Source organism: Larus michahellis, chromosome 11 (genome assembly GCF_964199755.1).
Source record: "Larus michahellis chromosome 11, bLarMic1.1, whole genome shotgun sequence".
NCBI lineage: Eukaryota > Metazoa > Chordata > Aves > Charadriiformes > Laridae > Larus > Larus michahellis.
In genome coordinates this window covers 2,223,811-2,251,100 of record NC_133906.1, presented here as the reverse complement: position 1 = coordinate 2,251,100, position 27,290 = coordinate 2,223,811, and the positions used below count along the sequence as shown (strand labels likewise).

The window sequence follows — 27,290 nt, the reverse complement described above, 5'->3', positions numbered from 1 at the left end:
GAATATCTCCTTTTGCCTGCAGCCAGAGCAGATAGAGCTGAATGCATCCGAGAACTTCAAAGATCTCCCTTGGCAGTGCAGCCTTGGGGTGTGGGTCTCAGGGAAGCCTGGTCCCCCCGTGGCAATGCAGGTCTGAGGGCTTGTGGTGGGGAACAAGACCCTTCCTGGCAAGGTGAGAGAAGGAACACGAGGGGGTGAATGGAGAGAGGGCGGGGAAGCCCCCGCAGGAGAGCAGAGCCTGGACGAGCGGTAGAACACAGGGCAGCCAGGCTAGGGGCCAAGTGCGGGACAGGGTCATGCCTGGGAAGGGGCAGGACGGGAGGGGAGGGTGGGACAGGGATGGGGACTGGAGGGTTGGCTTGGAGGAGGGACCGGCAGTAGGAGGCGCAGGCTGGGTGCTGCGAAGCCTGCCTGCACCCGCAGTAGTTCCTGTAAAGCTGCCTGCCTGTGCCCACAGGCTGAGCCCTGTGCCCGACAGGGACATCTTGGCATCACCCTGGAGCCCGGAGCTGGGCAGCCGTGGAGCCCGCAGCGTCACTGCCACCGTGCTGCTCCGCTGGAGCCAACCCCAGGGGGCTGCGGACCGTGCTGTGGGGCAAGAGGTGAGGGAGAACCCCGAAGGTGGCAAGGGATGGATGGGACAGACTTGGGGACAGGGGGGAAGGGCCAGCACTAGGGCAGTCCATGCCCACTTCCAGCCCACTGCACCGGCTGGTCTGCATGGGTTTGCAGGGACAGGGACGGTGTCTGCCTCCCTGTGAAGTGCCACTGACCACAGGCACAGCTGGAGTGCCCCAGAGAGCCGTGCCACAGCCCAATGCCTGGCACGGCCCTGATGCCCACTGCTTGGGCATGGGAAGGTCTTGGGAGACAGCTCCCTGCAAGAGGCTGCCTGCTGAAGCCCCAGGCAGGGCAGGCAGTGGGCAAAGCTGGCCACTGATCCCTTGGGGTGATACAGGCATGAGAAAGGGGGAAATTGCCCCATTTCAGCACCGGGATGTTGGGCAGAAGTGGGTACAGCCCTTTAACCCTGCGGCAGAGACACCCAACCCACAGGATATCACCTTCCACATCCCCCTGCCCAGCCCTTTGTGTAGGTCCTACATCAACAGGCAGCCTTCCAGCTGCAAAGTCCCCATACCCTGCTCCTCGTGCCCTGCTTCCCCAGCTTCTCCGCCAGCTCCTGCCACAAGTGTCCCTCCTCAATGCACACCAGTGCACAGACCCATGAGGATCCCCGCCTCGCGCACACGCATATGGGGTTGGGCGCACACCCCACACCCAGGCATGTGAGCAGAGAGCCCTGCTGTTCACGAGGGCTTGCTGGCAGCATCCCATCCCACATGCTCCCAGGGACACCACTGCCTCGGCTGGCACACCAGCCTGCCCACGCTTCCCCATGCCACCCCTGCCTGTGCATGCAGCAGTGGGGAGCAGGCAGATGCCCGCAGGCTAGTGCAGCAGGGAGCCTGGCCCGGCTGTCCCTCCGTCCCTCAGCGTGCTGGGACACGGCTCCTGTGGGAGGGGGCAGGGGATGCGTGGGAGCATGCAGGCAGCAGGAAGGAAGCCTGCGCTGAACAATAGAGGGAAATGGAGGAACTGGAAAAAGACCCAGTGGCAGCACAGTCAGCACAGATGGTTTAGTGCAGAGCAGCATGATTCATGGGAAAAAGGCCCTCAGCGCTCCGCAGAGAGCCCGCAGCTCGGTCCCAGGGCTGTGCCAGCAAATAATTTGGGGATGAGGGTCCCCAGCGGAGCGGGACCTGGTGGGTGGGCACCGTGCTGAGCACGAGCCCTGGGACGTGCTCCTCTGTCTCCAGCTGTGGGTGCTGGCAGCAGGGCGCGCGGGGGCCCATCCCGGTTGGGGGTGGGTGGGAGGCTGTCCCCCCTCTGCCTGCCCGTGAGTCATGCTGACCTCTCCCATGCCCTCGCCAGCAGCGAGAGAGAGAGATTATGGTCTGGCCCTTCCGGCTGCAGAGCCCTCCCCGAGCTGGCCAGCACAGGATCTCATCCCCTGGGAGGGGCCCAGCTGCTCCCCCCATTATCTGCCTTGGGCAGCCCCCTCCACCAGGACACCCTTCTGGCTGCGCCGGGTCTCGTCCTCCTCCCACCCAGCCCCACGCACAGCAGAGCCCAGGATGCCCCAACACCCAGCATCTGCCCGACCACCCACTCCCCCGTGAGCCCCCGGCTGCTCGGTTCCTGTCTGGACTCGGGTCACGGCCTCGCCGACAAAGCGGGGCCAGGATCGGCAGCTCCGGGGAGGGGCGGAGAGGCTTGGAGCTGAGGAACAACAGGATGCCGGCTTCTTGAGCTGGGAGGTGAGCGACTGCGAGGAGAGCAGCAAGCAAGGCGGGGGGATGTTCAGGAGAATCCCGCACTCCAGCCCACAGGATCTGTGCCCTTCACAGCAGTTGAACCCCCTTCTCCCTTCCTGCTTCCTCCTCACCCCCTTTCTCTCCTCCTTCCACAGATGATGGGCTGAGCATCCGTCCCAGAGGCACCCCAGGGCCATGAGCTCCCCGTGCGGTCCTGACTCTGATATTGCAGACTGGCTGGCCACCATCCACTTGGAGAGGTACCGGGATGTCTTCAGGCAGCATGGGTACCACGTCGCCAGAGACGCTGCCTTGCTGGACAGTGACCACCTGCAGCAGATTGGCATCACTGCCACCGGGCACCGCAAAAGGATTCTGAACTTGGCACAGCAGACACGGATGCTCAGTCAATCCCAGGGGGGACCCACAGCAGGAGACACCCATTTCCAAGCCACTGAGGTCCTGGATGCCCTCAAGGAGGGCAAGGATGCCATGAAAGCAGAGCCGGGAGAGGCTACTGACACCTTTGGGACACAGCAGCGTGTCGCTGCACCCGCCCAGGCATTGCCTCTAGAGAAGGACCCTGCTCCTCCCCTTGTGAAGCCAGTTCCCAAGCCGAGGACTATTTTCCCTCGTTCAAAGACGGAGCAAGGCTTGGTGCCCACACCATCAGCACGCACCACCGTGCCGGCACACAGCCTGGGCAGCGACAGGGCACCTGCAGCCTTTGTGGTACTGGAGGGGTTTGTGCCGGGAGAGAGCTCCACGGATTTGGAGAGCCCAGACCCCAGGCCAGCACTGCCACCTGGCCTGGGAGCAACTGTGGCCATGGGCATAGGAGCATCCCGGCTGGGAGCACGGGACAATGCTCGGGAGGAGACACGGTCTCCCCCAGCTCCGGACCATGGACAAGTCCTGGAAGCATCGGAGAAATACCCCACGTCTGCCCCATCTGTCCCACCACGGCTCAGCCACAGGGTCCCCGCAGCAGAGCCCAGCCCTGGAAGTGTGCCAGAGGGACACCCCACATCCAACCCTCCCTTGCCGACCGCAGCTGCCCCAGCCAAGAGAGATCCCTCGCCGTGTCCCAGAGCAGCCTCACAGCCAGCGTCAGGACAGAGCAGGCTGGAGATGGTGTCCAACGTCATCTATGAAGGACTCAAGTCCCCGTCAGCACCCACTGAGGACTCAGGAGGGGAACATGGTCCCCTGGGTCGGGCTCTCGCTCAGCCCCCAGCTCCGTCCCCGCAGGATCTGACCCAGCTGGACAACAAGCCTGAGTAAGCAGATACTTTCCCTTGCCCTGGGGAGCGGAGGGAGGGGTGCAGAGCAGCCAGAGCTGAGGATCCAGAGAGCCCCCACACCCGGGGCCCCATCCCCAGCCTCTCCCTCCCTGTCTCCGGGTGCTGACAAAGCCTCTTTCACCACCTTCCCTGTGCCTTCCCCGGGCTCTGCATGGAGCAGTTCTGCAGGGCAGCTGGGATGCCTCTGAGCTGACAGGGTGTCCCTGGGCCCCTGGCTGGCTTGCTCTGCTTGCGGCAGAAGCTGCTACCCCTCCTCAGCCCCCTCAGGTAACAGGGCTGGGGCTGCCTGACATGGTAAGAGGGTGGCTGAAGGCTTTGGGGCTGGCTCATGCTGTGAGAAAGACGTGAAAAGTTAGAGGGGGGTGAGCTGGGATGGGAAATGTCCAGGAGCCCCAGGAGAAACAGGCTGGTGGGTCCCAGGGTGGGGAGGAGAAGGGAGCAAGGAGAGCACTGGAGGAGGGAGGGGATGCTGCTCATCCCAGGGGGACAAATCCAGGCTCAGCCCTGGTCAGGCACAGCATCCAGCCTGTGTAAGCCAGATGGGAATACAAGGTGGAAAAAACTCACAGGCTCCCACCGCATCCCAGCGGCAGCCGCAGTAACCCCTCTCCTGTTTTCCAGCAGTCCCAGTTGGCCCAGTTGGTGCCTGCCCCCCATCCTGAAGAGACCCACCGGCAAGCCAGGTGAGAGCCCTCAGGCCACTGGTGCACAGTGGGGACCTCCTGGTGTCCCCAAAGAAGGGGGATGAGGGGGACATCCACACACTTTGCCTTTCCCTCCAGGTCCTGCCCCATGCTCCTGCCTCGCTCAGGGGCCAGGGTGGGCCAGGGTGGCCCCAGGCTAAGGCCACATGTATTTGGGCTGGGATCTCTGTTGTGCCAGACACCCTGGATGTTGGTGTGCACCATGGTGGGCTCGGTGGTGGGCACCTTGGCGGGTCCTCCCCCAGGGCTGGCAGCCCTGTCTGATTGCTGCCCCACAGCAAGCACTACTGACTGCCTTTCCCTCCCATGTCTCTGCCCACAGAGGTCGGTGAGCAGCCCATCAGCCCCTACAGTGAGACCATCTTTGGGCATGTAGCCCCACCCCGGGAGCAGAAGGTGAGAGGAGACTGTGGGGATGGTGGCTGTCCCCTACGATCACTCTGTCACACCAGCTGCTATGAAGTAGGGAGCTACAGCTGGTGAGACTGTGGTGCCCAGCAGTGCCTGTCTGAGCATCACTGCTGGGGTGGGGGGCACAGGCTGAGACCTCCACCCAGTGGGCCAGGCAGGTTGAGGAGGTCTGGGATGGGAGAGAGCAGAGGGGACAGGAGATGTGACCAATCTCTCCTCCCAGGGTGTGGGCATCTCCTCTGATCAGAGCTACGAGGCAGTGTCTGAGCTGGAGCTGGAGCGAGAAGCGTGCAGGTAGGCATCTCCTCCTCTGGGCTGAAGGGGCTGGGCTTGGGCTCTGGGGTTTGCATGCCAGAGGGACACCCCTAGGGACAGCCTGAGAGGCAGTGGGGGTTCTTCCCCCATTGTAGACCTGAGCAGGTGTGGTTGGGATCAGGTCAACCGTCTCAAGAAGAGACGATGGTCTTGTAGATGAGAAGGAACCAATGCTGTTGGGTGGCCCTCAAGGGGCAGTGCTTGTCAGTAGATGCTCTGGGTGCACAGATGGGGCAATGCTAACAGCACTGGGCACCTGCACACCGAGCAGAGCCTGGATTTGGCTGCTGGGAACAGGGAAACACCACGGGGGACAGGGATTGCTCAGAAATGGGCTGGCTCCGAGCTCCAGATGAAGGAATGTGTGATCTCCAAAGGCTCCAGCATCATCAGATCAGTATTTGCTTATCTGCCACACCATGGGGGGCAGCGAGGTTGTGAGGGGCACCTTTAAAATGTTTTTGAAATGTACTTTCCATAACTCCTGATAGCATCTCAGAAAGAGGAAGGAAAGCTCCTCTTCCCATTTCAGATGGGGAGGGTTCCTTTTCCTGTGTTGCTTAGAGAGGAGGAGGCAAGCTGCAGCTCTGTGTCCTTCAGTGTTGCCTGTGGCCATGCTGGCCAGTGCATCCCCATGTCCCTGCATTTCTGGCCCCAGCATTGGTCGGTCCAGCCCTTCTCCTGCTCTGGGTGGCGAGTCACTGCAGCATGGCCCGATCCAGTGTCACAGACAGCCAGACATTGCAGGCAGATGAGAGCCAACACAGGCTGTGCGTACGGAGCTGCAAATACCTGGGAACAGGAGTTCTGTAGCCAGAAATACCAAAATCTGCTGTGGAGACTCTGAACCAGCTGTTCAGAGCAGGGTTGGGTGCTGGCCTGTGGGTCACAGTCTCCATCCACCTGCTTCCAGGGAGCCGGGATACAGAGCATCCAAGGACATCAGCCAGGCATGTGCAGTCCTGGACTCACCAGGAACTTTGCATCCTGGGCTTGCTGGGAAGAGGCAGGATGAGACAGTCAGCAGGGTGTCAGAGGCAGTCATTCATAGGTTTTTTTTCCTCTCAGCCCGAGCACTAGCCTGGTGGGGAGTGTGGGAGGTTGAACAAGTGACAGAAAAGCCTTTGAAGACCTTTTGCATTGTGCTCATGGACCCCATTGTCCAGCTGCGTCAATACTTTCCTCCCCAGACCAGTCCCACCAGTCTGACCATGATCCCCCTGGAGCAGAGCTAAGGGTTCCTGCTGAGCTGCTGCCAGCCAGCACTGGATCCTGCCCCTGTCTCTCTGGGACCTCCCGATCCTCCCCTTCTACACTGGTGTTTCTCCAGTTCAGCCAGCTACTCGTCCTGCTGGCTGGCACCTGGCCACTGGGGATATTGTGAGCATCTTCTGCAGCCCACCAACCCACTCATTATGGGAAATACTTGCCAATCCCAAATGTCAGAGAGGCCCTCCCACCCCATTGGCACAATATCTTCCTCCTACCTGAGACACCCCCTCTCACCCTGTTCTCAGGGAGTTTCGTCTGGACCACACCGCTCTGTGTCTTGGGGTCTGGCAAATCACTGTCAGTGTTAGAGATGGGCAGAGCCACCTTGGCCAGCAATGAGATATCCTCAGCAAAGAGGAAGAGGAATACGAAATTCCTCTTAAAACTGGAAGTCCTTGAAACTGGAACCCTCTGAGATCCCAGCAGAGCCTGGAGCATATGGTGGGATTCGCCCACTCTGATGCTGAGCACCTTCATCCGAGCTGGTGATGCTCAGCCCCTCCACGTACTTGTGCAGAGGACAACATCTGCCCTACTTCAGACATCAGCCTCAGCAGGAGAGGTGGCAGAGCAGTGCCTGTGTCGCCCCACAGAGCTCAGGGGACTCAGTCAGACAGCAACTCATCAGGCATTGTCGTGGAGATGGTGGACCCTGCTCTGGTTTGCATAGAGACCCTCAATGAGATGATCCTCAGGCAGATGCCTACCTGGACAGCTTCTCCCCACACCTCAAGGCATCTTCCCTGCAGGAAAAGAAACACTGGGCATGGTGTGTGCTTGACAGCTTGTTCCTTATCTCCCTGCCTACCTCCAGGTCCCCACCAGCAGGTTGATTTTCTCGCCCATGATCCCCATTTGAAGCAACCAGATCCATCAGCAGCTCCTTGGTGCCCTCACCACCAGCAGATCCCTTTTTTTCATCACCCAGCTCTCCCACATGAGCAGTGACAGGTTGAGACTGCCCCAACTCAGTGCACCTCAGGCATCACCCTGCAGGCTCAGGTGACCTGGAAATACCCTCTCCTTGACCTGGGGACTCATTTGGCCCTGTGATAAATTGTCTTCACTGCCTGACACCAGCTGAAAAGGGAGATGACTTGGCCTTTGCAGACTTCCTGGTTGAGGGCTTCCTCACCAACTCTGTCCTCAAAGGCAGAACTGGCAGATAGCCTGGGTCCTGGCATGCTGAGAGACCCCACTTCAGCTGGGCTGTGAGCTTTGCTTCTCCCTGCCAGATGCTGCTTGTCCTCCAGCTCTTCATGGTTTCAGTGTCTATAAATCATGGCTCATGAGGGGCTGTCATGGATTTTTCCCCTTTTTCTCTTGCCTTGACCCATTCAGTGGGTCTGTCTCCCACTTGGCTCTGGCACCATAGGCTCACGTCCACCTAGGACCTACAGAATCCTCCAGCCACCTCACTGGCTGGCCAGTCCATCCTGAAGAAGCTAGACACCGGGCTGGGACTCCAGCCAGACAAACCACTCTGCCAAGGCTCTGTTGTGCTAATTAAATAGCAATTTTCATTGTGTTTTGAGCCTCCCAGCTGCCCACAGCTATTTCTCATCTTTCTTGCAGATACTGGAGCTAAACAGGCCTTTTTTCCTCTCCACCCACCTCCTCAGCCCCATACATCATCTCACTTCTCCGGAGCTGACCCCTAGCTTGGGTGGCTCCAGCCCAACATCCTCCCAGGCAAGCTTCAGGTCTTGCTTCTGTCCCACATGGTTCAGGGACATTTGATGTCTGATGGCTTCATAAGGTGCCTGTCCAGGGTCAAAGCACAGGTCCATGCAATGCCTTGGTTCCTGCAATGCGGCAGTGCTCAAATCAGGTGCTTGGAGCATTTATGATGTTTGGGGTCATTCTCCAAAAGCATTTGTAGCACATGGACATAAGCTTGAGGTGGTTTCTCATATTCAGTAGCCCCCAGGGCTTTTCTCCTCCATAAATTTCTCCATCTACGACATCCCATGGCAAGGAGTCCCTCAGGTCAGCCACTCCTTTCCCATGTGGTTCTGCACCCTGCTCCTGCTGAGTCCCCTGTCTGATGGTCCCCAGCTCCTGTGACTGAAGCAGAGGTGGCCAGAAGCCTCTCTGCCCTTCTCATGCTGCTCATGACTTCAGAAACTTCCCCCCATCACTCACTCTTTCCCCACTGGAGATCCCCAGCTTGCTCAGGTGCTCCTCAGACAGAAGCTATGACAGGCCTTGGGCCATCTTCATTGCCTTTCTTGGAGCCTTCCCTTCCTCCAGGTACTGGATTGCACAAGTGACCCAGTAGCACAGGAGATCTCCTGCTGGTGCTGGGGTGTCCCGGCTGCCAATGGCAGACATTGCCATGACTCTCTTTCTGCCCATCACCATTGCACCTGGGCAGTTCCCCTGTGAGCTCCTGGGACCGTCAGACATTTTCCAGCACATTTCCTTTTTGGGGAAAGATGAATGTCTGGCTGAGAGGGCTGAGGGGAAGGGGCAGGCTTAGCAGTTTATTTTTACAATTTCCTTTTATTGTTATGGCTGGATAGTCTCACCAGGCCTGGCTGCAGGTTTTAGCATGACTTCCCAAGAAAAGGAGATGGATGCAGGAGTTCCACCAGCCCATCTGTCTGTCCCTCCCAATCATTTTGCAAAATATTTCAGCTGGATGTGAGAGCGGGAGGGTGGGTGCTGTGGCAGGACCTTCTCAGTGTCGTGGACACTGGAGGGGTGGAGGGAGAAGGCAGGCTGAGACCTCCAGTGGGGAGGGAGCTGGCGTGGGTGCAGGGCAGGGAGAAGGATGTGGGCAGGGGGCCCGCCTGGCTTCGGTTGGCTGCCTGTGGTGTCAAGAGGGGAGGGACATGCGAGGGGTTTGAAGGTGTGTGGTGGTCAGTGTGGTGTTACCTAAGGTGGGGGTATTACCATTTTGCCAGCTACCCCCAGCCTCGCCATCACGTAGGACCAGCTGAGCCTCAGGCTGCTGGTGGCTACAGAGCTCATCAGCAATGAGCCCTTATCCCACCCTGCAAATGTCCACGTCACTGGGTACCCCAAGAGCTCAGGATAAGGCCAGGAGCAGTGCAAGACATCCTCGAATGGGATTGAGTTGACCAGGACCCCACAAGGTGAGCAGCCATGCTGATGCAGCCAGGCTTCCCCACGGCCCCATTTCTCACAGGACAAGCAGCGAATGCAGCAGCGAGGGGGGAAGGAGCGAGGACGAGGAGACCCGGTCCCGGCTCATCGACCGCATCATCCAGAACGACACGGAAGGGTACTCCACTGTGGAGGCACCAAGGGCCGAGGGTGCCCCATTCAGCCTGCCAGCCCATCTCTACCCAGACGAGGTCCTGGATGACCTCACCATCTCCCCTTACGCCAGCTTCACATCGCTCTCCGAGCCCCGACCCACCATGCTCAGCGGCTGGCTGGACAAACTCTCCCCACAGGGGTATGTGCCCACCCATGGACAGTCTCCATAGCTAAAGACCCCTTGGGCAAGACTGGTGAGGTGGGCACGCTGGTCACCATGCTACTGGGGCAGCCAGACCTCCTCCCCACAGGAGAAGGACCCTCTTGGGTGCCCTAGCTGTGCTGCAAGGGTGTCTGTGCAGCCGTCCTTGGGGGAAGTGGGGTCTATGAGCAGATATGGGGTCCACGGGGGGATCATCCCCTTGCCAACAGCCCTGTTTTTCTGCCATCCCAACAGGAACTATGTCTTCCAGAGGCGCTACGTCCGCTTCGATGGGAAGAACCTGATGTACTTCAGCAGCGAGAAGGTACAGAGGGACAGGATGCGGGCAGTGTGGGGAGGCTGCACCGTGCGGCTTAAGCAGGGTGCCTTGACACCACATGAGCTGTCATATGCCCTTTGCCTTCCTTAATCCTTCTGTAAGGAGCCAGCAATGCCTTACCATCACCAGGGTGGAGCAGCCATGGCCCCTGTGCTCGGTGGGCTCTGGGCACAGCTCCATGCCATAGGAAGCCCAGGGCAGCAAGAATCCCTCTGCCAACAGGGACCAGGCGAGAGGGGGTCCTGCTGGCTCACAAGCCCTAGGGCAGACTGCAAATGGAGCATCTTTGGGTCCCAGCTGCAGACCCATCCCTACCTGAATCCTCAGCTCCTGCCCGGCTGCTGGTGCCCCCCGGGCTGTGCTACGAGGCAGCACCCAGCCGAGCATCTGGGGGATGTGGAGGATGTGCAGCAGGGGGGAGATTTTCTCGCTGTGGGTGCAAGCACTGTGGGTCATGTGCGTGGGATGAGTCAACAGTCCCTTCCTGTCCTGTGTCCTCTCATCCTCTGCACAGCCCTATAAGGGCCTGCCACGGGGTGCTGGTGGCTTCCCCCACCACCTGGGGTGACAGGCACTGCTGCCCCAGTTCTGCAGCACAGCCAACCAGGCTGGTCCCACATCAGTGGCGCCCATGCAGAAACAGGTACCATGCATGGCCCCAGAGCAGCCACTATTGCAGAAGATTGCAAGCATCCCTCACCCCCGTGGTTATGGTGTCATCATGCCTGGCAAGCCGGTAGCCGGGTTATGGAGGTGCCCCTCAGGAGGAGCAAAGAGGGGGTAACTCCTCCTGGGGCTCATTCCAGGAGCCCTACCCCAAGGGAGTGATCCCACTGTCCGTCATCGAGATGGCTCGCTCCACCAAGGACAACAAGTTCCAGGTCTTCACCAGCCATCGGATCTTCGTCTTCCGTGCTGAGAATGAGGGTAAGTGAAAACCTGGGCCAACGCCCACCAGTCCCTGAGGAACCATCCCTGCCTCCCTCCTCCAAGCACAGCACCCCAGGGATAGCTTTCATCCCATCCCCAAAACCTCCGGCTGCAATGAGCAAGGGGACCTCTCCCCCTTCCATGCCTGCCGGGTGCTCTGCTACATGCCAGGGTTGTTGGGAAGGGCTCAGACCCACTCCCTCATGCCTGGTCCCCAGCCCAGAGGAACGAGTGGTGCTCCACGCTGCAGAAGAAGGTGACAGAGCAGCGCCTGGTGGGCTCTCGGCCGCGACCTGCAAACACCGCTCACTGCCAGAAGTCAGGAACCCTGGAACTGAAAGGCCAGAAGTCCAAGGTGTTCGCAGCCCTGAGCCTGCCTGAGATGTGGCTGTACAAGAGCGAGCAGGTTCGTGGCTGGACCAGGCTGGCAGAGAGGGCTGTGCCAATGGTGGGCAGGAGGGTGAGGGATGGAAGGACCTTGGCGAGGGTCGGTGTCAAAGGGAGAGCAGAGAGGAAAAGGACAGGCAGGAGAAAGGGAATGGTGGAGTGGGAAGCTGGAGAACCTGCACAGAGCAACTGCAATGGGAGCCTGGGCTTGGAGATGCAGGGACTGCCAGGACCGGGTCTCCTCACTACCACTCACTATCCCCTCCCAATCTCCTCATTATTACCAAATTATCTTAATCTCTGCCTGGCACTTAGGTCTTACTCCTATCAAAGAGTCCCAGTCCATCACAGGCCAGGTGGATCAATGACCAAAAAATCCCCACCAAACATACCTGCTGCAACATGGGCTTGCCCCATGGGAGTAGCAGGTCTCTGCCAGCTCATCACACCCTGCCCACTGCCCGTGGAAATCCCCGCCTCCTGCCTGCTAAATTTTTCTCAGCACTCTGTTTTTTTTTCCAGTCACCTCGTTTCTAGTTTGCCTGGTCTGCCCTAAGCAGTATCAAGCCTCGGTGTTCTTTGCTCAAGTCGATACTTGTTTCATGCGTGTGCCTGACTCACTGAGGACCCAAATTCCCAAAACAGAGGGATTTGAATGGCCGGGTTTGGGGACTGGGGGAGAAAACTTGCCTTGCATTTCATAACATACTTGCTGAATGTTTTATGTCAGCCCACATGGGATGGCTGAGAGATGAGGCAAGGTACCAGGTCTGACTGGTCCAAGCAGAGCAGTGATGGGAGTGGGGGTACCAGGCGCAGCTCCCTGGCTCCAGGCCCAGTATCACAGGCATGTCCAGGGTGGAGTGTCCACTGTGGCTGTGGTGCTGCAGAGCCAACACCAGCGTCACTCTGAATTGCAGTTCTTTAAAATGGGCATTGCCATCTGCGTGATTGAGATGCGCGGCTCCACCATCCGCGAAGCTAAGAACCGCAGCTTTGAGCTCATCACTCCCTTCAAAACATTCAGGTACCCTGCGTGCCCAGGTGGGACAAGGTTGGGGGAGCAGCCGGGCACTGGACACAGGTGCTGGAAGCTCCAGGCTCCTGAGTTTCAGTTGTGCTGGTGCTCGTAGCTTCGTGGCGGAGTCGGAGCGGGAGAAGCGGGAGTGGATGGAGGCACTGCAGGAGGCCATAGCCGAGATGCTCTACGACTACGAGGTGGCAGAGAAGATCTGGTCCAACAAAGCCAACAAACACTGTGCAGACTGCTGGGCTCAGAGTCCCGACTGGGCATCCATCAACTTGTGTGTGGTCATCTGCAAGCAGTGTGCAGGCCAGTACATCTTCCTGGGGGGCACGTGGGGCTCCCGGCGGGTGTGGGATGGACCTGCCTGGGCACGTAGGGTGCTGGCTGGGGTACAGGTGCCACTTGGGTGACGGCCCTTCAACAGGATCAAGGGGTGCTCACTCACCTGCTCTCCACAGGGCAGCACCGTAGCCTGGGCTCCAACATTTCCAAGGTGCAAAGTCTGAAGCTTGACACCAGCGTCTGGTCCAACGAAATTGTACAGGTAGAGGCACTCAGGGCAGGGCGCTGGGGTTGGCACGGCACGCTAAGGGGCCAGGCTGCTTCACCGGGCAGGGCAGCAGCCCCACAGTCTCCCCCAGGATGCAGGGATGCCAGCATCCAGCTGGTCCTGGTGCTCGCCATGACCAGGGGACTCTCCTGCAGCTCTTCATCATGCTGGGGAATGACCGAGCCAACCGGTTTTGGGCTGCTCGCCTCCCCACTGCTGAGGCGCTCTACCCGGATGCCAGTGCTGAGCAAAGACGAGACTTCATCTCCCGCAAATACCGAGAGGGTCGGTACCGCCTGCCCCACCCCCACTATGCCACTCAGGAGGACGTGCTCCAGGTAGGGACCACCTTGGGATGCAGACAGGATGCTGGGGTGTTGGGAACCACTCCAGAGTTCTGGGTCTGAGATGCCAACACCTCCTGCTTGGCTGCATGTGCCCGCACCCCTGTGCCAAGCAGTCCTGCTGTCTCGGGTGGGAGGTTGTGCCCTGCTTTGCCTGCCTTTGAGCACCTCTGACAGTGGGCTGGGGGGTCTCCATGAGCCAGGATGTGGTCCCTACAAGAGCCTGTCTTGTCCCAGGCACTGTGCACTGCTGTGGCAGGACCAGCCCTGCTCAAGACCGTGCTGAAGTTCTTCTCGTCCTCGGAGGCTGGGCTGGCAGCTGACCCTGCCGTCTGTGAGGTGGCCCCTGGGGCCGACCTTTGGTGGGGACCGGAGAGCAAAAGACCCAGGAACCATTCAGGTAATGAAGACCCTCAAGCCCCATATGGCTGTTATGGGGGGCGTCCTCCTTACCTCTGCCCTCGACTGCGTGCCCTGAGGCTGGGGACAGACATCAGGTGCTATGGGTCTCTGGGGGACCTGCCTGCCCCACTGCACCCCTCTTTTGGGATAGGCAAGACAGCGGGTTCCTCTGAAGCCCCTAAGAGGGAACCCCATGCCTGATGCATCCCCTTGCCTACACCTGCATGAGTGGGGTGTCCCTGCCTCCCAGTACCCACATTTTAGTGGGTCACTGCTTCTGTCCTACTCTCAGCACTGTTCCCCGCAGGTAGCCCCCACACACAGGAACTGGGTCCAGAGGGCGTCTACAATGAGATCACGCAGCCCGTGACACACAGCGGGTACCTGTACCGGTCCACAGCCCCCACCAAGCTTCCAGGTGCCAAGAAGAGCAAAGAGGGTAAGTGTGGGGAATGTGGGGGAACAGCCAGTGGGGTGCTCACCCCAGTGCCACTGACCCCCCCCAATCCCGCAGACTTCCAGCGCACCTGGTGCTCCCTGGAGAGAGCCCTGCTCTTCTTTGAGACAGAGAAATGCACTGAGCCCCTGGGCCACATCGAGAGTGGGGACCTCATCTCCCTGGGTGTGAGCAGAGCCCCGGCTGTCACCAGCCCCAGCCCCACTGAAAGGTACTCCCAGCCTCACCCCCACTGCTTGCCCAGAGAGCCCATGGGCACGCAGATGGCAGGGACGGGCGTCACACCCTGCTTGGTGCAATGGTCTGGTGGCTTTGGGTGCAGGTTCGGGGTAGGGGCTGCCCTGATGGACTAGTTCGTCCTCTGCAGGTTTCGCTTCACCCTCGAGCTCTTCCTCATTGGGGAAAAAGTGCAGCAGCTGGGAACCGAAGGACCAGAGACGCTGCAAGCCTGGGCCAGTGCCATCGGCAAGGTGAGCCAGCCCCAGCCCCAGCACCCTGTGCCACTGGTGGGTTCCTGGGGCCCATCCCTCCTTCTCCGTTGTAATTCCTCCCAGCTCCCCACCCTCTTCATCCTCTGTGTCAAGCACCCTCCTTCCCTTTCTAGGGACTCCCATTCTCCCCAGTGACCTGCCCCCATCCTCAAGGGTGTCCATGCTTGAGGGTTGAGCCGTGTCTTTACCCAGTTTGTCTCTTGCTCCATCCTGCAGTGGTTCACGCCCATGAGCTGTCATTGCCTGCTGGGCTACGAATTCCAGCGCGTGGGCCAGCTGCGCTACAAGTGCATGCTCAACCCTGAGCGGTGGCAGCAGGCCTTCTTCATCCTGCAGAAAGCCCACCTCTTCATCTGCCCTGCCGAGGACAACGGGGCTGAGGACAGCATCAACCTCCGGCGGCTGCAGGAGCTCAGTAAGTGCCATGTTACAGCCCAGGATGGACACCACACGGTGGGTAGCCATACACAGCTCTGACACCTCTACTTCTCACCCCAATGCAGGTCTGGTTCCCCCCACAGAGACCCCTGAGAAGAAGGAGCTGCTGGTCCTCGTGGAAATGGGAAGGTAAGTCATGGCTGCAGAATGTGCCAAGTGAGCTCAGCAGGCTGCCGGGGCAAAGGCACTCTTCCGTGGTTCAATGCTGATCCCAAACCCTCGGTGGGGATTGCTTCTGGGACAGCAGGGCTGTGGCCAAGGGGCCTACAGAGAGCACCCCAGAGTGGGGTCTCTCACCAGGGTAGGGTGTCTCTCGGCTCAGCCTGGCTATGCCCTGTCCCGAGCAAAGCTGTGCCTACAGGCAGGAGGGGGTAACCCATCCCCCCACCCCGACAACCTTCATTGCCTCTTCTCTGCCCTTGTCGTTCTCAGGACATTTTACCTGCAGGGCTTGTCACGGGCAGACTCAGCAGCATGGTACGCTGACATCCAGGCATCAGCGGGGGGCCGAGGTAATGCACTGAAGGACCAGCAGCTGAGCCGGGGGGACATCCCCATCATCGTGGACAGCTGCATCGCCTTCATCACACAGTACGGTGAGTCCAGTGTGGTGGCATCACTGCCGGAGCATCCTCCGGCACACACCGGGCAGAGGAGGGGTCCAGGCAGGAGGCACTGCTCTCGAGGCACCAGCCCCACTGGGAACTCTCTGGGCAGGATTGGGCCCCTGTGACCCTATGTCCCTGCCCCAGGGCTGCGGCACGAGGGGATTTACCGCAAGAATGGAGCCAAGTCCCGGATCAAGGTACTGATGGAGGAGTTTCGGCGGGATGCCCGCAATGTCAAGCTGCGCATCAATGACAACTTCATCGAGGACGTCACCGATGTGCTGAAGAGGTTCTTCCGCGAGCTTGAGGACCCCGTCTTCACCCTGGAGCTGCACCCACAGTGGAAGGAGGCTGCAGGTACCTCGTTCACCCAACGCCTGCTCCCACGCTGGGCTGCCTGCCAGGGACCCCCAGGGCTGGTGTCCCTCAGGAAGGCGTCCCGGTACCAGCCCTAGAGCCATGTCAGCTCTGTGTCCAGTGGACTCAGAAATGGTCCACGACTTGTTTTCCTCCCTCCAGAAATCTCCTCGAAGCCCCAGCGCCTGGAGAGGTACAAGGAGCTCATTCATCGCCTGCCTCGCCTCAACCACAAGACCCTGGCTGCGCTGATAGGGCACCTCTACCGGTCAGTGGGCCACCTCCCAGATGGGTCCTCTGGTCCAGCCAGGGTCCCCAGAGCCAGCCAGCAGCGTGAGGTCTCCCCACTGCCCAGGGAACACTGGCTTCCGTCCCTGTGAGCCAGGAAGAGCCCAGTGGCCACGCCCTGCCCCACCAGCCCCCCAGCAGAAATACATGGGGTGTGCTGCAGTATGCTACTCGGGGATACCTCAAAAGTTCCCAAAGGGAGATTGACAGGATGTTTGGGAGTGGGTGACACCCTCCTAAAGGATGTAATCTTCATGAGTGCCCAAAAAACAGGGAAAAAAACGTGTTCCTGTCCCCAACTCAGAGTATGAGGTGGGGCTGTTGTCTGGTTTGACGGCAGCTGGAAGTCCTCCAAACTGGAACTGCTCGGCTTGAAGAGGAGCTGGGGAAAAATGGGCTGGTTTTCAGGAAAGTTTTTATGAGGCAGAGGAGTGTGGCTGGGACTGAAGCCCCATCCAAAGAGGTCCCTCACCTCTGTCCTCCTTGGCCCAGGGTGCAGAAATGTGCAGACCTCAATCAGATGAGCACCAAGAACCTGTCGCTGCTCTTCGCACCCAGCCTTTTCCAGACTGATGGCAAAGGGGAGCACGAGGTCAAGGTGATGGAAGACCTCATTGACAACTATGTCAGCATCTTCAACGTAAGCTCCCTGCAGGGGCCTCGCCAGCCCCCTCCATGCTGAACCTATCCATCTCCCCTTGTATGCCCCCATACATCATCTGCTTGCATCCCTCCATCCTGGCCCTGTGTCCGCAAGCCATATCCCACTCCACATTGACTCCATGTGTCTCCCTTCTCACCCTGTGCACCTTTCCCCTGGCAGATTGACGAGGACCAGGTATCCCAGATGGATCTGGAGAACAGCCTGATCACCACCTGGAAGGACACCCAGGTACTAGGGATGTGCTTGCCAGCCCCCACCATGTCAGAGACCCCCGGGCTGGTGGTACTGGCTGGAGGATGGGGGCACTCCCATCTGCCTACCTTGTGTTCCTGCTGTCCTAGACCAGATATTTGGGGAAGGACCTTCCCTCACTTGTCTCCCCTATGCCCATCACCTTGAGGCTCCTGCCCAGGGGAGAAGCAGCCCCAGCTCCCTGGGACACCCTCACCAGCCCCTGGGGAGAGGGGATGTGCACAGTACCCATGCCAGCATGGCACCAATGCCTCCTACTCTTCCCCCAGCTCTCCCAAGCAGGGGACCTCATCATCGAGGTTTACCTGGAGCAGAAGCTGCCCGACTGCTGCGTCACCCTCAAGGTGAGTCTCAAAGGAGGGCCGTGCCAGAGGAAACAAGGAGGGATGCAGGCTCCTGGCGTAGCTTGTCCCTGGGAACCATCCTGCCACCACCCATGGCAGCTCCCCACGTGTCTGGCCCCAGGTTTCCCCCACGATGACAGCAGAGGAGCTCACCAACCAGGTGCTGGAGATGCGCAACGTGGCCGCTAGCCTGGACATCTGGCTGACCTTCGAGGTCCTGGAGAACGGGGAGCTGGGTGAGCATGGTAGGGATGGCACGGGGAGATGCTCTCGGCACAGCCGGACTGGTGAGGAGGAGGTGTGGGATACGGGGGTCAGCTTGCTGCCAGTGGCGGGGGGACAGGGACTGGCACAGTGGAGGAGATATGGTAATGACAGTGTCCCTGCCCCTCCAGAGCGGCCCCTGCACCCCAAGGAGAAGGTGCTGGAGCAGGCTTTGCAGTGGTGCAAGCTCCCAGAGCCCAGCGCTGCGTACCTGCTGGTGAGGAAGGTCCCCATCGGTGAGGGCAGCTGTCTCTTCACAGGTAAGGCAATCACAGAGGGTCCCAGCGCCTAGGGGTGTCCCCAGAGGGGGATAGCTCTGCCCCAGCTTCCTTTGGCCACCTCCCTGCAGCCATCAGGGGCACATCCCTGAGACCCACAGCCACCCTCACATGTCCTCAGACCTCCTGACCCCTGTCTCCTCCCACTGGGCAGGCACCAAGCGTGAGACCCCCAAGTGTGGGCTGCTGAAATGCCGTGAGGAGCCCCCCAAGCTGCTGGGGAACAAGTTTCAGGAGCGCTACTTCGTCATCCGGGACCGGAGGCTGCTGCTGCTCAAGGAGAAGAGGGTACTCAGGGGATGCTGTGGGGATAGACTGGCGCCCCAAGAGCAGAAGGAGAGACAGGGAGGGGGAGCCTAGTGATAGTGGTAGCACGGTGGTGACTGTCCTCCTGGCCCGGAGGCTGGCACCAAGCTGAGCTGACCCAATGGATCTCCTTCCCCAGAGTGCCAAGCCGGAGCGCGAGTGGCCCCTGGATGCAGCCAAGGTTTACATGGGTATTAGGAAGAAGCTGAAGCCACCAGCCCAGTAAGTGGGACCTTCCCTGGAAGTCGCCCTGGAGCATGCACCCCTTGGTCCCTGCCCCCAGCACCCTGCACGCAAACCCAGCTGCTGGGAGCATGCCAAGCTCCACCAGGACCCAAAGCCATGACAAGCCTGGGCCCGTGGGGCAAACTTATCCCTCCACCCCACTGCCCACGGACCCTGGGCTGTGCCTGAGCTTGGTGGTGCTGCCCCACAGCCCGTCTCTTCCTTTCCCAGGTGGGGTTTCACGCTGACCCTGGACAAGCAGCAGCTGTGAGTACCTGCCCCTGCCATCCTAGGGATGGGGGGATGTTGAGATCTGTCCCCAGTTTTAGTGGGAGTGGGACAGCCAAGGGCAGTGTGACAGGGCCCTGGGGCTCAAGACAGAGCTGGTGCCTGGCTGGGGCACTCAAGGGACAGAGTGGTGGGGCCAAATGCTCCCTGGCACAAGGTGGGGGCCAGGGTCCAGGGGCAATCCATCTCCATACCATGCACCCTTCCTACCTCCCCATCCACATCAGCACCCCTGGGAGATGCACCTTCCAAACACCCAGCACCAGGCTCCAGAGGGTTCCCAGCCCAGATGTGAGTGTCACCTCCATGGCTGTGCTGCCTGCCAGCCTTCACCCAACACTGCTCTGTGTCTCCACGCAGCCAACACTGGGTATTCCTGCACCCTGCACCAAGCTGGGCTCCCTGCCCCTGTCTCCCTGGCATCACTGGGTACCCGGGCACACCCACCCATCCTGCTGATCCTGTCCCCGTTTTCCTGACACTGCTGGTGCTGGGGCAGCAGCTGTGCACGTCACCTGCCCCCCAACATGGGGCTGAGATGTTCTTCTAAAGGCAGCAAGGGCAGCTGAGCCGAGGTGCCTCATAGGTGCCCAATGAGCTCTCGCCTTGCCCTGAAGCTACGATTTGGGCGTGCAAAGAGTTTCAGAGGTGCAGCCCAACTGGGTGTAGTTGTGCCTGACAGCCCCGGGCTCACAGGCAAGGTGACAAGGAGATGTGCACCCTGGGAGATGCGTCTTCCAAGCCCTGGCCCTGCTCCCTGGCAGCTTCTCAGCTGACTCCTCTGCAGGTACCTGGTGTGCTCGGGGCAGGCTGAGCTGTGGGACTGGACCACCAGCATCCTCAAGGCTCAGGTGGGTGCAGACTGGCTGGGATGGGATGGGACAGGGGCTGGCAGGGCAGCCTGGCATGACCCCCCCTCCCTGCCCTGTCCTTGTGCACAGCACGATGACCTGCGCCCTGTGATCATGCGCCGGCGCTCCTCCTCCGACCTCGCCAAGCAGAAGTTCGGCACCATGCCACTGGTCCCCTTGCACGGGGACAGCACCGACGCCACCATGCTCTCTGCCAACCAGACCCTGGTAAAGCCCCCGCAGCTACCCCTGCCTATGGGTGCTCCTGCACCCACCCAGGTCCATGCACCCATCCCGAGACCATGCGCCCACCCCTGGGCCCTGGAGGCGGGTGCATGCTGCCTGGCACCGATGGATGCTTTGGATGTGTGTCCCTGTGCTCGGCGGTGTGTGCGTGCTGCATGCTCTGCTTGTGTCTGTGCCACCTCTCTGTGCGTGCAGGGCCCTGTGAGGGCATGTGGGGTGCTGCACCCCACTGCCCGTCCTCTGCCTGCCGAGGCACCCGTGACCCTGCTCCGCACTATCCCGTGCTTACCTCTGCCCGTCTCCTCTGTTTCTAGCGCCGCCTGCACACACGAAGGACTTTGTCCATGTTCTTTGTAAGTACCCGCACACGTGGAGCGCGTCCGTTGCTGGCTTTGCACCGTGCCTCCTGGCTACGGCGGCAAGGGCTCACCTGCAGCATCCCACCTGCACTCAGAGACATGCCCGGGCCATCCTGCCCATGCCGTGTGGCAGAGGAGAGGGTGCCTATTGCTCTGTGTGTCCCATACCCGGGGATGGGGGACCCTGCATGGTCCCAGTGTGTGCAAGCAAGACCACAACAGTCCAGCCCAGCTCCCAGAGTCTCTCCTGCTGGGTGCACATTGCCCAGAGGGCATCCACATAAGAAACATGAGGAAGTAGGTTTGGGTCCTCCTCACCATCAGGTTATTTCCCTGGGGGCCACCTGGCTGGATGCCACCTCACCTGGCTTTGTGCTCTGTGTGGGCACCCACCTGCCCTCCCCACCCCAGACCGTCTCTGCCAAGGGATGCTGGGCTGGTGCCACAGCCTGGTGGCATGGACCATGCCTTGGCAGGAATCAAAACTCTCCCCGTCCATCAGCAATGGGGGAAAAAAGGGGAACAGGGACTAAGTCAAGAGACCTGTTGGAGGGTGGGTACCCTGCAGGCACCAGCCCCACATTGAGGGGGCAAGGCTACCCGGGCAGCACCCGAGTGTAGGGAGGGCAAGATGAGGGGGGATGGAGGGGTACAGCTGAGCAGTGCGGACCGTGTCCCTCACACTGACCCCCCCCCCCTTCCCCAGCCCATGAAGATGCACCAGGACTCCCTGGAGGAGCAGCAGGAGAAGGAGGTGGATGCCGATCCTGTCTACGAAGAGGTGGGCAACTTCCCCGAGCTGGCTGCACTGGAGCTGGGGCGAGGGCTGCTGGCAGACCTGTCGGCCGTGCCCCCTGTGGACAGGTCCAAGAAGCCAGCCCTGTTCCCAGAGCAGCCCCCGGACACAGCGCTGCGCTCCTCGCTGCCTGCCAGCCCGGCTCAGAGGGCGGCAGGTCCCTCCGTCCCCAAAGCCCTGTCCCTAGAAAGGGGCTTGAACCTGGAGAGCGACAAAGCTCCAGCCCAGGGGCTCAGACCCACCAAAACAGCCTCCCTGGAGAGGAACGTGGAGCCTTCTGTGGCACTGGGCAGAGACTGGGAGCAGGCAGCCACACCAGGGAGCAGTCCCAGCACGGAAACCTCCCTGGAGAACCCCAGGAAGAGGAGCATGCAGTCTCCCTCCCCCATCAACGACAAACTCATCCAGGAGCTCAGCAGCGTCATCCTCAGGAAGAACGAGGGCCAGCCACCGGGGCCGGGCCAGCCGGTGACATGACCTGGTGTGCCGAAGGGGCAGCCACCGACCTGGGGGTCAATTCGCACCCGGCGGCAGCGACAACAGGTACCCCACACTCCCGCATCATGGAGCCTGCACCCTCTTCCTCCTCCTCCTGACCCCAGTGCTGGGCTGGGAACCAGGACCAGCGGGGAGCAGGGGACTAGTCGGGGCTGGGATGCTGTGGGGCGGTACCCCCTGTCGGGAGGGCTGAGGATGCTGCCACACATTGCTCTTGCTCATAGGTGGCACATCTGTCATCAGGCCCAGTGCCAAGGGAAGAAACTAAAAGGGAGAATAAAAGCCTGTCCGCATGTTTTGGCAGCACCGCACGGTGTCAGGCAGGGGGGCATGTGGTGCCTTCCAGCCCAGGGGAACACAGCATGATGTCCCCTCCCCAGCACTGGGCCCGTGGGGCAGGGTCAGGACACCCAAGTCATCCCCCACTTCCATTCTTGCATCTACTGTGGCATATTTTAGCGGGGGGTCAACAGGAGCAGGGCTGGCCGTGTGTGCTCGGCGCATAGTCCTGGCGATGGAGGACGGTTCCTGCTCAGCTGGGGTATTTATACCTGTTCCTTCCACCAGTGGGGAGAAATAAAGTTTTATTTGTACTCTGGAGGGTTTGGTCACTGCAGGAGGAGTGGTGAGGGATGCGTGGGATGGCGGCAGCACCAGTGGCGTCAGAGGAACTGCAAAACTGGGGCAAAGCCCTAGTGAACCTCAGATCCAGGGCAGGATTTTCTGCCCACGTCTGCTGCCAGCCTGGGATGGCATGGCCCTTCATGCTGGGTACCAAACTGCAGGGTCCCCCCCTCCCAGGGGCAGGGGGACACAGCCCAGCACCCTCTAGCCCTGCCTACAGCTGGCTCTACTCACTGGACCTCAGGGGCAAGACTGTCTTCTCCGAGGCCCTCCCTGATGAGGTCTTGAGCCCTCCCGGGCAGCAGCTGACTGCATCCCGGACCCAGCCCCGAAAATCCTCGGAAACGTAGAAGTAGACGAAGGGATCAAAGCAGTTGTTGAAGGCACTGAGCACCAGGGCCACAGCATACCAGATGTAGGTGACGTTGTGGCACCCTTTGGCCTCCAGCATGTAGTGGATGAAGAGCAGCACGTTGCTGGGGGTGAAGCAGAGGATGAAGACCAGCAGGACCAAGGCCAGGACATGCACCAACCGCCCATAGCGTCTCCCTTTGGCCAGCAGCCGCACCAGGATGCAACTATAGGAGATGGTCATGAGCACAAACGGCAAGCCAAAGCCCACCCCCACCAGGGAGAGGAAATAGTAGGCGAGGAACATGTGCTTATCCTTCTCCAGGACATCATGGCACGTTGTGATGTTCAGGTTCGGGATATGACTTATCTGGGGGTGCAAAAGCAGAGGGCTCATGCCCAGCCCCACCACCAGCCAGACGCCCACACAGACACTCGCCTTGCCCCGTGTCCAACTGGCGCCCTTCCACAGGAATGGGTGCACCACAGAGATGTAGCGCTCCAGGCCGATACAGGTGAGGAACAGGATGGAGCTGTACATGTTCCCGTAGAAGAAGGCCATCATGGTGCGGCACAGGTAGTCCCCAAAGAGCCAGTGATTGCCCAAAAGGTGGTAGGAGATCTTGAAGGGCAGCAGGAGGACAAAGAGCAGGTCAGCACTGGCCAGGTTGAGCAGGAAAAGGGTGCTGGAACATCTCCTGAAGTTGGCCACCAGGACCCAGCAGGCCAGAGCATTGGCCGGCAGCCCCACGAGCAGGACCACAGAGTAGAGGGCAGGGAGGAGGCGGGTGGTGAGGGTGCTGTTGAGGAAAGTTTCTATGGAGGCGTTGGGACACTCATCTTCTTCTTGGGGAGTGAGGGGGATCAAGGCTCTCCCTTTGCTGCGCACTGCGGAGGACACAAGGCATCAGGCTCAGCTGAGACCCCCCTCCCACTGCCCCTTCCCACTCGGGACCACACAGGATCTGTCACCCCTCCCTGCAGACCCACCGGCAAATGCCGGAGTTTGCATCTCCCTGACCCATGGCAGGGGCAGCTCGAGACAAGGGAACCCTTAACATCCCACTGCCCCCGCCACCCAGACCTGTGCCACATCCTGTGCTGTCTGTGGTGGTCTGTGTCTCCTGGTGGTGCCAGACACGCACCCTGCCCACAGTCCAGATGGGTTCTGCTCCCACATGCCGCTACGGTGACACACGGCTCTGCCAATGTCCCTTTTCCTACTGAGCCCAGCACAATGGGTCCTCCACAACCCAACGGGATCAAAAGGGCACATAGGAAACCCACGCCAGGACAAGGTCAGGATATGGCCACCCATGCCAGGATGGGAGATGTTCTCCCACTGGAGCTTCTGTCTCCTCTTCCTCCTCCTGGCCAGCCCCCCAGCTCAGCCTCCCACCCCACTCAGGTCTGTGCACTCCTCCCCGTCTTCCTGTGGTCGGAGGCTTTTCACTGCGTGCTCAGAAAAAAAGTGAAGAACAGGAAGGTCCCGGGACACCAGACAAACAATTTCTGATCAAATCCCTTTTATGGCTTGCTCAGAAATCACAGTGGACTCCGCTCACCCGCACATCAACCCCGGCTCCAAAAGCTCCATCCAGGTGGTCCCCAGGACGTCCAGGCCCAGGGGACCCCAGCTACATCCAACAGTTTTCCCGCAACCTTTGTCACCTCTCCGCATCCAGATGACAGGGGAAACTCAGGTTGGGAGAGCAGTAACCTCATTTTTGCTGCCAAAAGGGGAAGGGGTGGCGGGGTTTCAGGTCCTCACTTAGCTTTTCAACATGGACACCCAGGGACGGCAGCAGAGCAATGCCCTGAGCTTTCACCGTGACACCCGGCTATCCCCTCCGAGTATCACGGGACACAATGTCGGGGTCCCCCAGCAAAGCCTCCCTGCCCTGCTCCATCAGACCCCAGCCCCACCAGTGCACTTACTTGGGGAGGATTGGGTGGCCGAGCCGAGCCAGGCACAGCCAAGCAGGAGGGTGATGCAGGCAGCAGCCGGCCGGGACATCTCCACAGGGTGGCCTCTGGGCAAGCTGGGTCTCCACAAATGCCACAGGCAGGACAGGCACCAGCCGCCTCCCCGCTGTCACCCTTCCTCTTTGTCCTCTACGTCACGCCCTCGTCCCCGTGGTCCAAGCGGCCAGACAGGAGGCGGGGAGCACGAGATGACCACCAGCTGTCACCGCCGCCAAGCACTCAGGGGACGTCACCAAGGCCGGGGTGGTTTCCAGCCACTGGCACGCAATGGGATGCTGAGGGGAGGAGGAAGCAGACGTAAGGCCGACGTCGAAAGACGGTCGTGAACCACAGGAGGCAGGTGGAGCTATACTTGTCCTAAGCGTGGGGCAGGAAGAAGGCTCCCAACTGGCTCCCAGCCCGGTGATGTGGGCCCCTGCCCCATTGCAGCATCCCAAGTCACAGGGCACCCCACCTGCCCAGCGCTGCCAGGACTGGACATCCCCAGGGACTGTCGCCTCAGTCAGGCTGACAAGCCAATGTCACCCTGTAGATGGGTCCCACTCTGCCGTCCCCTTCCTGTCACCCAAGTGGGTGCTGGGTGGCCCCCGATCCATTTTCCCAGCTCCCTGCTGCAGGAGAGGGGCTACGGAGGGGAATGACGGACCCGGTGACACAGCCCCAGCCTTGTGCATTGACATGCAGCTGGGGAAGCAGCTGACCCCAAAAATGTCAGAAAAAGAGCAAAATGGGGACAAAGGGGACAGCGGGGAGAGCCACAAGCTCTGCAGGATCCACAGCCAGAGAAAAAGCAGGACAGAGAGAGAAGTGGGAGCTGAAGGGGATGGGAGGGGGACAGAGGGACCAGGTGACAGATGGGGCAGGGGCTGGCTGGGGAGCCCTTGTGGTTCCAGGTGCCCCCCTCCAAGTGCCACCACTCAGCACTGCCCCCATGTCCCCATGGCAGGGTCCTGCCAGGCCAGGGGCTCTGCGTCCTCCACATGACATGAGACCCCATGTGTCCCTGTTCCTGGAGGCTGAGGCCCCACTGCCCCACGTGCCCCCACACCCCAGGATCAGTGCCCCAGCACCTCCCATCTCCCTGTGCCCCAGAACCAGTGCCCTGGCACCTTACGTGTCACCAAATCCCAGAGCCTGTCCTGTGTGTCCTCATGCACAAGGACTTGATCCCCAGTGTTCCTGGTGTCCCCATGCCCAAGCTCTCCCCATGTCCCCATGTCCCCTTGCCCAAGGACATGGGCTCCAGTGCTCCCCATCACCCCATCTCCCCATGTCCCTGTCTCCCTGTGTTCCCGTGTCCCCTTCTCCCTGTGTTCCCATGTTCCCATCTCCCCGTGTCCCGGTCCTCCTGTCTCCCCATCTCCCTGTCCCCCCATTTCCCCATGTCCTTGTCTCCTCAAGGTCCCGTCTCCCCAACTGTCCATGTCTCCATGTCTCCATCTCCCCACGTCCCCATGTCCCCCGTCCCCATCTCCCCATCTCCCCCTGTCCCTGTGTCCCTGTGTCCCTATCTCCCCATGTCCCCCTGCCCCCATGTCCTTGTGTCCCCGTGTCCCCATGTCCCCATCTCTCCCTATGTCCCCATCTCTCCCTATGTCCCCATCTCCCCAACTCACCTTGTCCCTGTGTCCCCCCATCCATATGTCCCTGTACGCCCATGTTCCCATGTCCCCATCTTCCCATGTCCCCTTGTCCATATATCCCTACATCCCCATGTCCCCCTCTCTCCCCATGTCCCCATCTCTCCCCATGTCCCCCATCTGTCCATCTCCCCTTGTCCCTCTGTCCCTCCTGTCCATATGTCCCCCTGTCCCTGTGTCCCCATGCCCCTGTGTCCCCATGCCCCTGTCTCCCCATACCCCCACATCCCCATCTCCCCTTGTCCCTGTGTCCTCCTGTCCATATGTCCCTGTGTCCCCATGTCCCTATGCATGCCTATGCTGCATGGAACATGTCCCCATGTTCCATGCAGCGCTACAGGATTGGGGCAGAGTGGCTTGAAAGCAGCCCAGCAGAAAAGGACCTGGGGGTGTTGGTTGACAGCCGGCTGAATATGAGCCAGCAGTGTGCCCAGGTGGCCAAGAAGGCCAACAGCATCCTAGCCTGTATCAGGAATAGTGTGGTGAGCCGGACTAGGGAAGTGATCATCCCCCTGTACTGGGCACTGGTGAGGCCCCACCTCGAGTACTGCGTTCAGTTTTGGGCCCCTCGCTACAAGAGGGACATTGAGGTGTTGGAGCGTGTCCAGAGAAGGGCTACAAAGCTGGTGAGGGGTCTGGAGGACAAACCTTATGAAGAACGACTGAGGGAGCTGGGGTTGTTTAGCCTGGAGAAGAGGAGGCTGAGGGGAGACCTTATCACCCTCTACAACTACCTGAAAGGAGGTTGTAGAGAGATGGGGGCTGACGTCTTCTCCCTGGTGACATGTGATAGGACGAGGGGAAACGGGTTCAAGTTACGTCAGGGGAGGTTTAGATTAGATATTAGGAGACATTTTTTCACTGAAAGGGTTATTAAACATTGGAATAGGCTGCCCAGGGAGGTGGTGGATTCACCATCTCTGGAGGTGTTTAAAAAAAGAGTAG

The 27,290-nt window shown here is 60.2% G+C and overlaps 2 protein-coding genes across 8 annotated transcripts; one reads left to right on the top strand and one right to left on the bottom strand.

The window, feature by feature from the left end:
- The first annotated feature begins 381 nt into the window (after positions 1-381).
- ARAP3 (ArfGAP with RhoGAP domain, ankyrin repeat and PH domain 3) lies at positions 382-22,342 on the top strand. Of its 7 annotated transcripts, none has more exons than XM_074604110.1 (34): positions 382-602; positions 2,474-3,598; positions 4,244-4,305; positions 4,649-4,722; positions 4,961-5,031; positions 9,479-9,751; positions 10,010-10,079; positions 10,901-11,021; positions 11,243-11,430; positions 12,332-12,438; positions 12,545-12,744; positions 12,897-12,982; positions 13,144-13,326; positions 13,570-13,732; positions 14,042-14,173; positions 14,249-14,402; positions 14,559-14,661; positions 14,899-15,097; positions 15,186-15,249; positions 15,553-15,716; positions 15,873-16,085; positions 16,248-16,353; positions 16,866-17,013; positions 17,197-17,265; positions 17,559-17,633; positions 17,755-17,869; positions 18,029-18,157; positions 18,330-18,463; positions 18,621-18,703; positions 18,938-18,973; positions 19,782-19,845; positions 19,936-20,073; positions 20,406-20,444; positions 21,157-22,342. In XM_074604110.1, the coding sequence occupies exons 2-34, from the start codon at positions 2,514-2,516 to the stop codon at positions 21,721-21,723; spliced, it is 5,415 nt and encodes a 1,804-aa protein (XP_074460211.1). In that variant the 5' UTR covers positions 382-602; positions 2,474-2,513; the 3' UTR covers positions 21,724-22,342. The 7 variants fall into 7 exon arrangements, with proteins under 7 accessions (XP_074460211.1, XP_074460212.1, XP_074460214.1 ...); XM_074604111.1 differs by having other exon boundaries at positions 466-602; positions 4,247-4,305; XM_074604113.1 differs by having other exon boundaries at positions 466-602; positions 20,287-20,444.
- A 252-nt stretch (positions 22,343-22,594) lies between these two features.
- Positions 22,595-24,759, bottom strand: LOC141749689 (proteinase-activated receptor 2-like). Its single transcript, XM_074603598.1, has 2 exons — positions 24,658-24,759; positions 22,595-23,607 (listed from the first exon to the last, which is right to left on the bottom strand). Exons 1-2 carry the CDS (start codon positions 24,734-24,736, stop codon positions 22,595-22,597), a joined length of 1,092 nt encoding a protein of 363 aa, XP_074459699.1. The 5' UTR covers positions 24,737-24,759.
- Between the last annotated feature and the right edge of the window lie 2,531 nt (positions 24,760-27,290).

Bases quoted from the DNA above. Each gene is read 5' to 3' on its own strand.
- ARAP3 (XM_074604106.1), top strand. From the start codon at position 2,514: ATGAGCTCCCCGTGCGGTCCTGACTCTGATATTGCAGACTGGCTGGCC. The intron at 13,733-14,041 runs GTAATGAAGACC...TGTTCCCCGCAG, and splicing joins AAGACCCAGGAACCATTCAG to GTAGCCCCCACACACAGGAA. The intron at 14,174-14,248 runs GTAAGTGTGGGG...CCAATCCCGCAG, and splicing joins TGCCAAGAAGAGCAAAGAGG to ACTTCCAGCGCACCTGGTGC.
- LOC141749689 (XM_074603598.1), bottom strand. From the start codon at position 24,736: ATGTCCCGGCCGGCTGCTGCCTGCATCACCCTCCTGCTTGGCTGTGCC. The intron at 23,608-24,657 runs GTAAGTGCACTG...TGTCCTCCGCAG, and splicing joins GGCCACCCAATCCTCCCCAA to TGCGCAGCAAAGGGAGAGCC.